Genomic DNA, 14971 nt, shown 5'->3' with positions numbered 1-14971 from the left:
AGAAATCTAAGATACTCTGTCTCTCCTAAGTTTGCCTATGGAGGTCAGGTCCAATCAGTTCAGGAAGTTTCCTCAACTCCCCTCCCCATCATATAGTAATTTATAGCTTTGACTCTAATCAAGACACTTCTTTTCCAGAGAACAGCAAACTTCTAAGACAGCGCTGTGTAATAGAAATATAATACAAGCTACATATGTAATTTAAACTTTTCTGGTAATCATATTTAAAAAATAAAAACAAACATATGAAATAAATTGTAATAATGTATTCAACCCAGTATATTCAAACTGTCGTTTCAATATGTAAACAATATGAAGCATTATTACTGAGATATTTAATTTTTGTGTGGTCTTTAAAATTCAGTATTTATTTTGTACTTCTAGCACATCTGAATTAGGACTAGCCACATTTTAAGTGCTCAGTGATCACATATGGCAAAATGGATACTGTATTAGGTAGCACAGTCCTAGGATGTTCTCATCAGATTTTCCTATCCTCTCACCAACCCTGTACCCTCAGTATATCTCAGTTCTCTCTTTCACAGTACAGTCCTAGGACTAATATTGTTGACTATTGGGGAATTTTTGGCTCTTCCCATGAAAATAAGACATCTCTGGCTTTAATAGTCACTTCTTTGTTTACAGCTTACACTCAGGGTGTTTGTTTCTGTGTGTGTGATTTTTTAAAAATTATGTATAATTGTTAATTATGTTGTATAAAATATACACAACATAAAATTTACCATTTTAACCAATTTAGCAGTACATTTCTCAGTCCATCCACATCTCTACAAAGGACCCAGTTTTGTTCCTATTTATGGCTGAGTAATATTCCATTGTATATATGTATCACATCTTCTTTATCCATTCATCTGTTGATGGACATATAGGTTGTTTCTATGTCCTGGCTATTGTAAATAATGCTGCAATGCTGGACCTAGAGTCTGTCATACAGAGTGAAGTAAGTCAGAAAGAGAAAAACAAATATTTATATTAAGACATATATGTGGAATCTAGAAAAATGGTACAGGTGAACCTATTTGCAGGGCAGGAATAGAGATGCAAGCATAGAGAACGTATGTATGGACACATTAGGGGAAGGGGAGAGTGGGATAAATTGGGAGATTAGGTTTGACATTAATACACTACCGTGTGTAAAATAGATAGCTAGTGGGAACCTGCGGTATAGCACAGGGAGCTCAGCTCGGTCCTCTGTGATGACCTAGATGGGTGGGATGGGGGGGGAGGTCCAAGAGGAAGAGGATATATGTATACTTATAGCTGATTCACTTCATTGTACAGCAGAAACTAACACAACATTGTAAAGCAATTATACTCCAATAAAAAAATAAAGAACTGTGATCTAAAAAACAGAAATTCTTGAGAATGTAGACAAAAGGCCAGAGGAGATAGAAAATATCACAGAGTTCAAGACATACAGAAGAAGGAGTGAGAAGATATAATATTTATCTAATTGGAATCCCAAAGGGAGAAACAATTATACTCCAATTAAAAAAAAAAAAAAAGAGTACATTTCAGTGCCATTAAGTACATGCCTGTGTTGTGCAGCCATCACCACCATCCATCCCCAAAACTTTTACATCTTCCCCAACTGAAACGCTGCACCCATTAAGTATTTACTCCCGTCCTCCCTTCCCTCAGTGTCCTGCAACCACCATTCTACTTTCTGTCTCTATTAATTACTACTCTAGGTATCTCACATAAATGGAATCATAAAATATTTTTCCTTTTGTGCCTAGCTTATTTCACAAAGCCTTAGTTCCTCAAGGTTCATCCATGTTTGTGTCAGGACTTTCTTCTTTTTTAAGGTTGAAGAATATTTCATTGTATGTATATAACGCATTTTGTGTATCTGTTCATTTGTTCAACCAACCAAATGTGCCTCCACCTTTTGGCTATTGTAAGTAATGCTGCCTTGAACACGGGTGTACAAATACCTGTTCACGTCCCTGCGTTTATTTCTCTTGGGTGTATATCCAGAGGTGGAATTTCTGGATCATATGGTAATTCTATGCTTGATTTTTTGAGGAACTCACCATATTGTTTTTCACAGTGGCTGTCCATTTTAAATTCCTGCCAGCAATGTACAGTGGTTCCAGTTTCTCCACCTACTTGCCAACACTTGTTATTTAATTATTTATTTTTATAATAGGCATCCCGGATTTGTTTTCATTACCATTTTTGGATGACATTAGTAATATTTGGTAGAGGTGAAGCCAACTTGGATCTACATTAATATACAGAAATAACTTAAACGTTGGTATACGACAGTCATCTATACCGTTTATTTGATGAATTGTTTTTCTGCTTTTATTAAAACTTTTGACTAGGACCTCGAAATCCTATACTCCCATCTGGCTCTGCTACTACTCACCATCTGACTTAAAGGAAGTTGCTTAGTTTCTTTTATGTTTAAAAAACGGGGATAAGAATTTCTCACCTACTTTATTCACCTGGTTATTGTAATTATCAAATGAGTTGGTCAGTTTACAATGGCTTTGAATTTCCATTTGGGGAGGTTTGGGCACTCCCCAGCAGCATCCAGGAAAATCTTCACAATCAAATGCCAGCGCGGGTTCTATGCTACAATCTAGTCTCTCTGGGATCATTCAGTGCCTGGGAAGAAGTCCAAGTCCCAGTTAGGGTTAAATGTAAAATTCTGTCTGTTGGTACAATTCATTAAAAGACAATTTGCCTATAAAAAATAAATAAATAAAATGGCTTTGAAAATTCTGAAATAGATTTATTGACGGGATTAAAGGTTTATTTAAGAGGTTATGATTGTGGTTATTGTGTACATCACAGTGATTTGGGTTTACGTTTTGAGCTTATAATGCACTTCATAGAACACTTATGCCTTCTTGTTTTCTTCTTGTATTTTGTGTCATCATTTTATTATGTACCATTCAGACAGAATAGCACAGTTATGGAGTGTTAATACAACTATCAAAGGAGGTTACACTCCTGAAGAGAAGTGTTTTGTCCTTTCTTTCTTTGCTTTCTAATTGGATCATGGTCTCTTAATTACATTTTAATTCTGAAACTTGATTTTCATACCCCTTGATTTGTCAGCTTCTTAAGTTAGGTAGTATTACTGGCATCTGAGAGTCTGTAAATAACAATGAAAATTAAAGCCCAAGAAATTAAATTGAATCTATTGGTTTAATTACTCTTAATTTTCCAGCTACGATATATAATAAGATATATTTTTCAAAACCTGGAATTTTATTACTCCATTTAATGGAAATATTGGAAAATTAGTGATTGAGTTGTCCTAGAAGAAGAGCAAGTTGCACATTTTGCTATGACACTAGTGAGTTTTGTTCTTTTTGAAATACTGAAAAATTTTAGATGCCAGTTTGGAAAACTCTACAGGGACTTGATACTAGGATGGTCAGCAGGGTTAAGTTATTAGAAAAGCTATCTACAATGATAATTATAATGGCAACATTTTGTGTTGTCATAGCTTAAGTATTTTATGTGTAAGTGAGAAATAGCCCAAAAAAAAGATAAAAGTTAAAAACAAATGTCTTGAGTAGACTCTATGATACAAGGAAACAAAAAAGAAATTGCAACTGTAAGAAATTCAGATACAAAAACTATAAACTATATTATTTAATGGAAATTAAAGAGTAATATTCTTCAAGTGCCTGTAAGTTGAAGTTTAAGAAATTCGCGTGTCAAAATCTATTGTGTGTATTTTTAAATATTTTTTTTCATTCTTTGAGACTGATTTAGCAGTCGGTAGTCAGGTCTGGGGATTTTCACAGCTGATTAGATGACAGAGTAGGGAAAAACTGCTTTATGGCATCATATGAATAACTTTCCAACTGAATCACTTCATTACTTCTGAGTTCCCCTGTGCACTAACCAGTTATAAATACATGGCTATATTTTGCACATATAAACATATTTTTTAATTTGGGGGATTTTAATACTTGTGTATAACAGAAATATAGGTAACAGACATTAGGCATGAGGAATTTCAAGATTTCAATAGAATCTTAAGGATCTTCTGTCTTTTGTAAAAGAAAGGTAGAAGCTTGAATTACCTACTGGCACCATCTGAAAATTACAGGATCAATTCTTTCTAGTTTCCTCTGTATACTTTGCTAGTGAGGCCACAGGCAGTTAGTCCTTTGAGGATATTGGAGGGACCATTCAGTGCAATAACTGAAATATTTTAAAATCTCATTTAAAAATATATATGTATAATAATTGTGCACAATGTACTTAACAAACATGCTTTATATATATATTTTGTACTGGCCACAGTGTGGTTAAGGTTTTGCCAGCATCAGCATCACCTGGGCACTTATTAAAAATGCAGAATCTCAAGCCCACTATAGACCTTCTGAATCAGAGTCTTCATTTTAACAATACCCCTAGGTGATTGAGATACACATGGACATTTAAGAAGCCCTACTACTGAGATGTTGGAAGAGACCTATCTCTTCATCACTGAACTAGTCTGAGGAGAAGCTTACTTGTATCTTAACTCTCTTAATCTAGTTCTGGATTTAAAATATACCTTCAACCACAACAATTTATCAGTATGTTCTCTGAAATCGTTTATTCAAAATGTTCATGAAGAGATCAGCTCATTCATTCTTCTTATACATCTTTGGATGCTTACTGTGTGTCCATTAGGCAGAGCTAGAAAGTGGCTAAGGATGTAGACCAGGCAGTGTGGCTCCCAGATTGGTGCTCTTAACCACCATGCGACATCTATTTACTCATGGCCATGCTCGGGTCTCCAGTTCCAGGGCAAAGCCCATCGGCGGAAGCAATTTGATTGGAAATAACATTCAGATTACCAAGGTATTGTAGTGATTGTTCAATAGATGGGAGTACGCAACTGTTTGTTCCTAAGTCAAGGATAAAAATACCTCCTGCTATTTAAGTAAATATTTCATATGCTCATATACAGTCACATTTGTCTCACAACAGTAAAATGAATCTGTTTTAATGGACTCAATACGCTAATAGATCCTATCTTATCTTTGTGAATTGAAAAACATTTTTCTTTCTATGCAATAATCTAGCAAGAGATTTTTCTCTTGCTAGAGATAATTCACAGATGACTGAGCTTTAGAGCCAGACAAAACAATAGAGATAAAAGGAAGTGTTTATATAGATGTGAACTGAAATCTCACGGTTGCATAATCACATTTCCTATTGATGAATAACTATCGATGAATACCCTGAAAGTTGGCAATAAATATTTCAATTTGATAAAACAATGTCATATTTCTCGCAGTAGGGTAAAGATTAGGATCATGTAAATAAGAATTTTTTCCCTACCTGAACAAGATTGCAGGCTAAAGGCTAAAAAATAAAATATCTCTTTTTACCCTTTAAATGTTATACTCCCAATGTCTCCTCTAACTCTAGATGAAAATCCTATTATATAGGTTAGTAGACAGTAAAAACTTAAGCCTTATCTATACAGGAACAGAAACTACACATGTGTCTGCCGTTCGGGAAGACTTAAAAGGTTGTGACTGATAGAACTAGAAGAGAATTATGTGTATCCATTAAATGTTTTAAGTTAAAACTCGTTTTCACAATAGGAGGAAGAGCTAGTGATGAGAGTGAACAATATTATAAAGTCAAAATTGAGCTGTTTATTGAGGCCAAATTTATGTCCACTATTGTAACGAGTAATTAATGTGATTTTTGCCTTCCAGTGTGTATGTACAGAGAGCCATCGCTACATGAGATTGGAGAAAAACAGGGGCGTTCGAGGAAAAGTTCCGGAACACCAACCATGAATGGAGGCAAAGTTGTGAATCAAGATTCAACATAGCTGAGAACTCTCCCCTTCATCCCTCTCTCATCCCTTCCTTTTCTCCTCTTACCCTTTACCCATTTCCTTCCAATAAGTCCACCCAAGGAGAGGAAAATAAAATGGCAACCCAAGACCCAGTGGCTAAGATTCTGCACTCAAAATCTTCCTTTGTGTAGGATAAGAAAATCGAACCAAAGCTTGTCTGTTGCAATGTGGTAGAAAAATGCACATGCACAAAGATTAGCACACCTAAAGCAGAGGAAAAAATAAATCAAGACTCCACAAGCATTAAAATAAACTGTGTTGTTATTAATAGAGGGCTAATTGTAATGAAGACATAACTATCATAAAGATGAAATAAAATTATTACCTTAAAGAAAAGGGTTTTGGAAAATTGAACTTACAAATCAATGTAATACCCTAAATACCTTAAACTCTGGATAATTCTCTGGTGTGTGTTTTGTTTTGAATTTGTATTTTCTTTGGACATCTGGAATTGACACATTATTACATCCTGTTTCCAGGATTTTTTTTTTTACCATGATATTGAACATGTATGAATTATAGATTCTTCTATTGCCTATAAGGTATATAGCCAGAAATCATTTAACATCAAGAAAAGTTTAAAATTTTATTCTTGGAATCGATATTTAAGATTGTTTCATGCAAAGGTTAGCCTTATGTTGAATTTAATGCTATTAGCTGATTTCATTCCTTCCTAAAAAGAGTTTCAGATTCTACTAGGACAATATCATATTTTTTTCAAAGTTATTAATTCAGGGGCTCATTTTTTTTCTTTAGCCATTTAGAAAAAATCTCATGTTTTAAGGCTGATGCAACTTTTAGGAATTCTTTGTCATTGCCATGCACAGGCAGTGATAAATAAGTTATGTGCTCATTCCATTTTGGTCTGAATTTTTACTTTGTGGACACCTTTGAGGGTATAGGTGCATGTCTAGCTGTCTTAGAGAGTTTTATACCATCTCTTGCAGCAGGAAAGAAGGAAGAGGGGTTTTACATAAGGAAATAAATCCTAAGAAATTGATGAAAGCAAATTGTATTTGTCTTTGTACCTTACCAGAGTTTTCTGTATGTAGCATTTTCCAAACTTCACCAAGGAATTGGGAGGCATGGCTGTGAAATTCCTAACTTACTATCTTATGAAGCCAATGAATCGTTTGTTACTATATATCCTCATTTATAAATCTAGTTGAAAATCAGTCTGTCTCCTAGAACATAGAAGGAAACTTGTAATGCGCTGAATTTTCAAGGGACATAGAGAAATAATACGGAATTAACAGCCATGGCTCCAACAGACAGGGTTGTGTGAGCAGCTTAAAGTAGTCCCCCCCCCCAAAAAAAAAAACACCTCGGTGTAAGACTAGGCAAATACATATTTAGGAATACTAAAGTGTTAGAAAAATGTTAAGGAAGAATTGAACGTTATACAATTGCCTTGGAAAAAAATAGATCTACTTAGTCCTACAAATCAGGAATGGTGTAGAGACATCCAAATCAAAACAAAACTAAAGAGAATGTTAAAAAATATATGCAGATTTATGGATATTATCAATGAGAAGACTTAGCATGTTACTTCTCCTGTAGCTCTACCGTCCAGCATGTATTGTTCCAAATACTCCCTAAAATATATCCACTTTGCAGAAACTCTAGGCCCTCACTTCAATGACCTTGCTGTTGGTTGCTGTATTCTTTCAAAGTCACTGTGGTTTCCCTCACTCTACACAATCATTATTCTTCAATAGTGGCCCGTGTCCTTCACCAAGTATTCTATTTCTGTTATCAGGAGGTTAGCAGGAAATGAAATGGAGGAATTTGTCTAACTGGTTGCAAAGAATAAAAGTTATGCATCTAGGCAAGGATTTTGAACACACATTTGCAAGAGATATTTGTTTAACCAAAATACTTGGAAAGTAACAAATATAGACATTTAAATTAAAGGAAAAAAGGAATGTTACTCTTCTAGGGAAAGAATGCCCTTGTCAAAAGAAATACAAATCTGGTTGTATTTCTCCTTGTCACTCTTGATTCAACTTGATTATAAACGCACCTGTCACTTCCAGGACCAAACAAATCCCAAGCACAAAGCCTTATTTTCTTTGAAAAAATAAAAAAGAGGCTTCTACAAAATGGGTCACAGGCTCATTTAGCATAAAATGATTTGTGCTTTTCGGTCAGATACACATACACCCATAAACATAGGCATCACAAGCTCACAAGTAACACAATTGACAGTTTCTCAAAATGTTATCAATTACACTGATGATTTCATGACAGAATATATCTTATCTAGTTAAATATTATGGAAAATATGGTAGAGAAATGAATTTCCAACAAAATTCTTCCCTTTTTTTTTCAATGGCTGTTCATTCTTTAGCATCTAGACTCCTATCTGTCTCCTTCGTGATAACACTGAAGAAATAGTTCTAGCTACCCAATTGGTATATTGTTTTTCTCCATATCATTTAAGCAAATGTTCACCACAATAAAATGTTTTGGAAACTCACTGTCAGGGAATAAATTGGAAACCTCGTATTTTTTTTACACATTAACCTGACAAAAACTATGGTTTAGAGCACAAGGTGAACATTTGCCTAACTGCTGCTTACTTTTTAAGTACATAAAACCTTTCATAGAAAAAGTCAGTATTCACTGTCTAGGTTTTTAAAATATTACCAAATATACACATATAATTATCCTATTTCCTCCAAAAATATGAGCCAGTTTAAATAGTTTGTTTTTCAGGCTTTTTTCAGTTTTACTCCAAGTAAAATAATTCTTAACTTTGATTTTCATCATTCCAAATTCTGGGTCTCAATTCACCCATCACTTATTCTCCTATAAGTAAAATAAACCTGTTTTTCTTAAATGCATTGGGAGAGTCTCAGGAAAATTATGACTTTTAGTAAAGCTTTGTAATTGGCTATGTAAATATAAGGTAAAATGTGTTTATTCTAAGAGTCCTTATTTTAACATGTTTCAAAATCAGTGGGCTTAAGAATGAAAACAAAACTGAGAATCTCACAAAATAATTTTCTGGTCAATATACCTTACTCGATGTTTAAGCTAGAAGTCAGAGGTATAGAAACAAAATGGTGCTGAAGTTCCATTTGCTAATTCAGAGATTTTGTGCTTCAGGAAACTGGAGGACAGCAAGCCAACCTATTCTTGATCACAGTGATAGTTTGGGTTTTGAATTTTACATATGAATTTCATAGCACATTTTTAGTCATTATGGATCAGCACAATAAAAAGACATCAGTTTGTTGCAAATGATGATGCCTTATGGGCCTCATTCTAATCCGGATAGCTTTGAAAAGAATTGTTCTGTTTAAGAAAATGACAGTGCCATTAATAGGTATTGTATATAGGTTGGTGGTCCCGTGGTGCCACTAGTAAGACATGAGGGTATTAAGACAAAAGTAAAGTATGAAGACTGTCTTTTTGTGTACTGAAAAGTTTGAAGGTCCTAATTTGGGACCACTAATTCCCTGGCGGAGAAGCATGACTACATCAACAGTAATTGTTTTAAAACATGGACCCAGAAATAGCAAATCTACTATTGCGCCTTTATGGCTTTGTCTATAAGGCTGTGCTCTGAGAAGGTTTTCCATGATGTTGCTCAACTTCATCTGCACCAGGTGAAACACATTCAAGCGTACAAATCCCCTGCTCATTTTAATATCATAAAAGGCTGAGATTATTTCTCTGTCATAAAATTGTAAATAGCATTTTTTTAAATCAGAGTCACATTTAAAACTGGATTGTTCTACAAATAAATATGTGTATATATACATATGCTTCTGAAATAGGATATATTATATAGGGTTTTTATTTGATTTATGGTCTTTAGTCCTAGGTAATCAAAGATTAAGAGATTTGAAGGCAAAACTTTATATATAAATGTATATTTCTAATGATAGTATAAATTGCCACTTTATAATAAAAAAAGAAACAGGTGGGAACAATAATCAAAACACATGCTCCTTCAGAATGCCAGCGATTCTGAATCCCCTCTTTGATGCAGAGGTGGCTATTTTTTATTTCTAAAAAGGTATGTTAAAGAGCTGTACTTCCTGATACAGATTCCCTGATAAGTCATGTCAGATTGAAAATTTATAGTTGAGGGCAAGAAAAAAAATGCTAAATGCAGATATTTTTCAGGATTTTTTTCTGGAACCCAAGTTAAAAATTCAATATTTAAAATCTAAATTAAGTGAAAATAGCTAATGTTCAGGGATGATATACTGAGCTTCAGTAACAAACAGAAGCAAAAATATATTTAACACTATGATAATAACATTAAAATAATGTCATAGTAGAAATTGCATCATTAGATGTTTTATTAGTTGGACAGAATTAGTTGATGTTTCTTTGTCTTTGCTCCAAACACAACCTAAAGACAGTGGCATTAATTTTACTTTTGTTCAAAAGTCCAAAATACACTCCCATGAATAGAACTGGTTTTAGCTCCATTACAAGGTTAAATGTTACAATCTTAAGAAATTATTGAGACCGAATTGTTTAATAAACGCATTGTGTGAGAAACTGAACAAATTAATGTTTTGTTTTTACATTAAAGCACAGATTATTCAAATCACTGTTTTTTTGAGATCAGATTTGTAAAATGTTTATACATCACAAACTTCCTAAGGCAAAAAGCGATTAAAATCTTGAGATGCTCATGCATGCAGAGAAAATACTTGAACTTATTTTTTAACATTAAATTTCTTTGGGAGTCTCTTTCCTTTTTAAAATGTATTTAACCTATAATGTGCCAATGAAAAAGTGCTGTGTCTCATAAAAAGAAGATCAAAACCGGATTTATGGATGGGGAATGAGTCAAAATTTTTATTGAACTCTGAGGTCAAAAGTAAAAATTACTTCCTAATTATGAAGCTACTTGTGGTAAACCTAATAACTTGCTTTTTGAGAATTAAGAACTAGAGGACATTCATTTGTTCATAATTTACTAACTAGTCACTTCCTTGAGTTTAAGGATCATAAACTAAATTATGGTCTCGAAAAAATCCAAGAAGGCTAGACACATAAATATCGTAATATCCAAAGGTAAGTGCTACCATAGGTATGTTACTGAGATTTAATATACAGCTGATGATGCAACAATCAATCCTAGATGAAAGACAGGGATTGAAAAGCAGATAGATCTTTACTGAGTAATGAAAAGACAACAAAGGGCCCCTCCAGTAGAGGAAATAATTTGAAGAAAAGTTGTAGAGACACGAAAAATACTATTGATACTTACCTGGGAAATACTTGTGAATGAAACAAGGAATGAGTGTTCAGAGGAGGAGGTGGGGGAAAAAAACTGAGTTGAGATTAATAAAAAGTAAACGTTATTCAAAGTTTTGTCACGGCACTGCTTGGATGGGTTTGAGCCTCTGTATCTGTTAGGATGCTTCTGTTTGCTCATATCAGAGTCCCCCAAACCAAACCAGCCCTTCATCTAGAAGTTCCCAGGAACATCACCATGGAGACTTAATTTGTCTGTAGTTCTCTCAGCTCTACCCACTCCATGTTTAATAACTTCCCTCTTGGAGTTCGGAATTCTTTTACAAGTTGCAAAATGTCACATATTTATATCATCTAGTCTCTCTTACAACTCCCCAGAAAACATCTCCTCAAATCTCCTTGGCCCAGTTTGGGTCAGGTGTCCATACAACGAACCACTGTGGCCAGGAATTTGAGATGTGTTGACTGGTTTAAATCAACCAGGGCCTTTTCTTAGACTTCTAGGCTGGATGTGCTTCCCCAAAGATACAGGTCTGCATAGATGAGAAGTGACTATATGAGTGAAATTCAGAGTCTATTTAGCAAGAGGAAATGGAAATGCATGCTGAGCAGCAAAAAATGCCAACTTTCCATTATCTGTTAATGAATGTATTTCCTATCACAGCTCATTGGATATTCTAAAAACTGGCAGAGAAATGCAAATACTGATAAATTAAAGCTATAGCCAGAAACCATGGAGGACAGACAAAAGCACTGAAGCTTCAATTCCCGAAGCATTATTAGATGTCTGCTATGCAAAAGGCACTGTGTGGGTCACTGAGGAAGCTATAAAGAGCTGCAATTTTAAAGAAAAGTGGTGCACTGGATAATAACTCAATACACCTGGTATGTCCAATGCTTTTAAATGACTGTCAGAGGACTGGAAAAAGCAGCTTGGCTATTCTAAACCAGAGGTCTATGTCATATCTACTTTTTGGTACCTAGGATTAGGCCATTACAAAATTCATCTCAAAATAGCTTTCAATAGTCAGTCCAGGTCCTAAATTCAGGGCTATTTGGTACTTCAGAATCACCTGGGATAGCCATACATAGCATTCTTGAATTTTCGCTACAGATGATAGTGTATGTTTGAACACTTTGAATGATGGTTAAATATATTAATCTCTCAAGCAGCCTATTCCATTTGGGAGCAGTACTGGTGGTGTAAAGTTCTTTCTTATATGAAGTAACTTGTTCTGTAGCATCTACCATTGTTTTAAATTTCACTCTCCAGGGCTATTCAATGTCAATTTAATCCTCCACCTACAAGAAAGCCCTACAGATATTTGAAGATCATTGTATTTCTTTATCATTCTTCAAGTATTTTCTACTCATGTGCAAAATTTTCAGAGATTTAAAATATTTTGTTTCTGTACCATTCTGTTTTATTCAGAACAAATTTTATTAATTTGTAATGCATAATCCAACATGGTATTCCTAATATAATCTAACTGGTCAAGACATTCCCTCATTCTTGATATTGCAACAATAGTACATTAAGATTGTATTCGTTTTTTGATGACCTCATCCAAAAAATGTTAACATTCCAGTTCATTTCTATCAAAACACCTAAATATTTTTTTCACCTTTTCATCTTTATGACTTAAATTGAGATGGAGGTTTGTTAATAGACTAAGAATAATTCTAATCTGGTCAAGTCTTTGAGAAGCATAAACTCCAAATATACAAGCTCGGCATTGTCCAGATATACTACAAAATTTCCATTCAATGATTAAGCATGGATCCTCTACTTAATTTTGTGTGATTATACCTAACTTTGTGTGATCAGGTCAGTCAGTTTTCAGGAATTAACCACTTCACCTTCTCACCTCACCTGGGGCAAGGTTTTAGAGCTGATCATTCAGATGGAAAATCTTATCTTGGGAAATATGTGCTATTATAGAAGATACATGGTTTGGTTCTATTTTAAATTCTCTCTCCTCTTTTTAGTCTCCATTAATTTCATTATCAATCTCTCCAATAATTACATTAATTAGACTTACCAGAATCAGTTTCTCATTGATCTCATTATGTTATTCTGAAAGTTTAAATCTTTACTTATTTGTTTCAATAATAATTTCCAGATCTCTTCGAATTTCTATTTAAAGTTTTCTTCTCTAAGTCAACTTGCAGCGTTCTGGTGCACACTCTAAAAACTTTCTAAGCTGATAAATCTCTGAAGCTTTAAGAACCTAAGAGGGCTTTTTGTTTGCCTTTGCCTAGGAAGGACAATTGGGTGTGCATCAAATCTTTGGTTTATCTTCTTCTGTAAAATTCTCCTGATTTTCCATCAACATCCAGCTTTGTTTTTTGCAGAGGAGATAATATACTCTATTTGAAAGTAACATGAATTCTCTGAGCATGAGCTTTCACAATTATTTTTCTTGGGAATTTAAAATATTATTGGTATTGTTATTTTTCTAACACTTTTTGACAAGCTTATCTAGAAGATAATATATCTTAATCACTATGCTATGTCTCTTACAATTATACTCACGTATTATCCTTGCCATTCCATTGCAATTTGTTGTCCTCAAAAATATGTCCCTGACCCAGAGAAGCACACAGAGACATACACAAGAACACAGTAAGAGGAGGTCTTTAATGTATGAATTACACGTCAGCCAGTCGATGCTTTGGCTTGTCTCTATCAACCACATTTTTATCCCTTGCATCATCATTTTCCTCCTTCTATCCATTTCCAGATTATCTTACCACTTGGATGACTGCCTTAGCTCTGAACTAGTTTACTTTTTTTAAAAATTAAATAACTGATATAACCCCCTAGGACAGTATTTGCCACATAGTAAGTCTTTAATCAATTTATTATTATTATTATTATTATTATTATTATTATTATTATTATTATTAGCTACATGGCATGCAGGATCTTAGTTCCCTACCAAGGATCGAACCCGTGCCCCCTGCAGTGGAAGCGTGGAGTCTTAACCACTGGATGACCAGGGAGGTCCCATAGTTTACATTTTTTTCACTAAGTTTTTGAGTACTTATTTTTTTTGGTCAGGTAACCCTGGAATGCACTATCGCAGATTCTGCTGGCTCAGCATATCTGGTTAAATAGGAGAACGGCCAACACAATACCCTTGTTTAATGGTCTTCCTGAGGTACAACCCACTCACTATTATCAGATAGCCTGCACTGGCACATCTCAGCATACATGCAAACTAAGCGTGAAATTATGGACTAGAATGATCTTGACCTGCTTGACTAACCTGCTCTCGAACTTAAAGGCTTGAACTATTTCTGACCTGGCTGGAAAAGAAAAAGACTGTTGTCTGTTAGAATACAGACAATGCAATTGTCTGCGGACTTGCAGGTGGCTATACACTTCTCTGATGCACAATATGTAGTTATCCGGAACTTGGTTCTACAAGCAGGAAATCCAGTGGTTAGTTCTATCCTCTTCCTGCCTCCCCAACCATTGTCTCTACAACTAGACCTAAGTTCTGGTCAAATGTGTGTATCTGGCTTCCAGGTGAAGGAGTCCAACAATTAAATCATCAATCAGACCATAGAAAGTGATTTAACTTTCAGGACTTTTCCATTTATTTAAAGGAATGAAGGGACCTATTCAGTTTTTATTGTAAGACCTCTTCAGTGGTTCTTTAATCCTGGTTGCATATTAGAATTATCTAGGCTCACCACCCCTCAAAATCCAATTGCAATTGGTTTGGTGAGAAGACAGGTGATTCTCATCTGTAGGGGTTGCGAACCACTCTACTCAATAAACTCCTAAACAAAAATAACTAATACTTATTAAGTGCCTATTCAAGGCTGGATGAATCTGGATTTCTAGACAACTTGTAAGTTGTAAATATCTATGAGGGT

The 14971-nt window shown here is 34.5% G+C and overlaps 1 protein-coding gene across 2 annotated transcripts in view; it reads left to right on the top strand.

Annotated features, from left to right (window-relative positions):
* Nucleotides 1-6066, top strand: part of FGF12 (fibroblast growth factor 12) — a 365123-nt gene extending 359057 nt beyond the window's left edge. For both annotated transcript variants that reach the window (XM_068545470.1, XM_068545469.1), the window contains exon 5: nt 5712-6066. In XM_068545470.1, coding sequence (XP_068401571.1) covers nt 5712-5830 — 119 coding nt within the window. In that variant the 3' untranslated portion in view covers nt 5831-6066. The remainder of the gene's footprint in view (nt 1-5711) is intronic.
* The last annotated feature ends 8905 nt before the right edge of the window (nt 6067-14971 follow it).

Source organism: Eschrichtius robustus, chromosome 6 (genome assembly GCF_028021215.1).
Source record: "Eschrichtius robustus isolate mEscRob2 chromosome 6, mEscRob2.pri, whole genome shotgun sequence".
Lineage (NCBI taxonomy): Eukaryota > Metazoa > Chordata > Mammalia > Artiodactyla > Eschrichtiidae > Eschrichtius > Eschrichtius robustus.
Note: the sequence above shows the minus strand (reverse complement) of the source record. Positions and strands in the feature narration are given on the sequence as shown.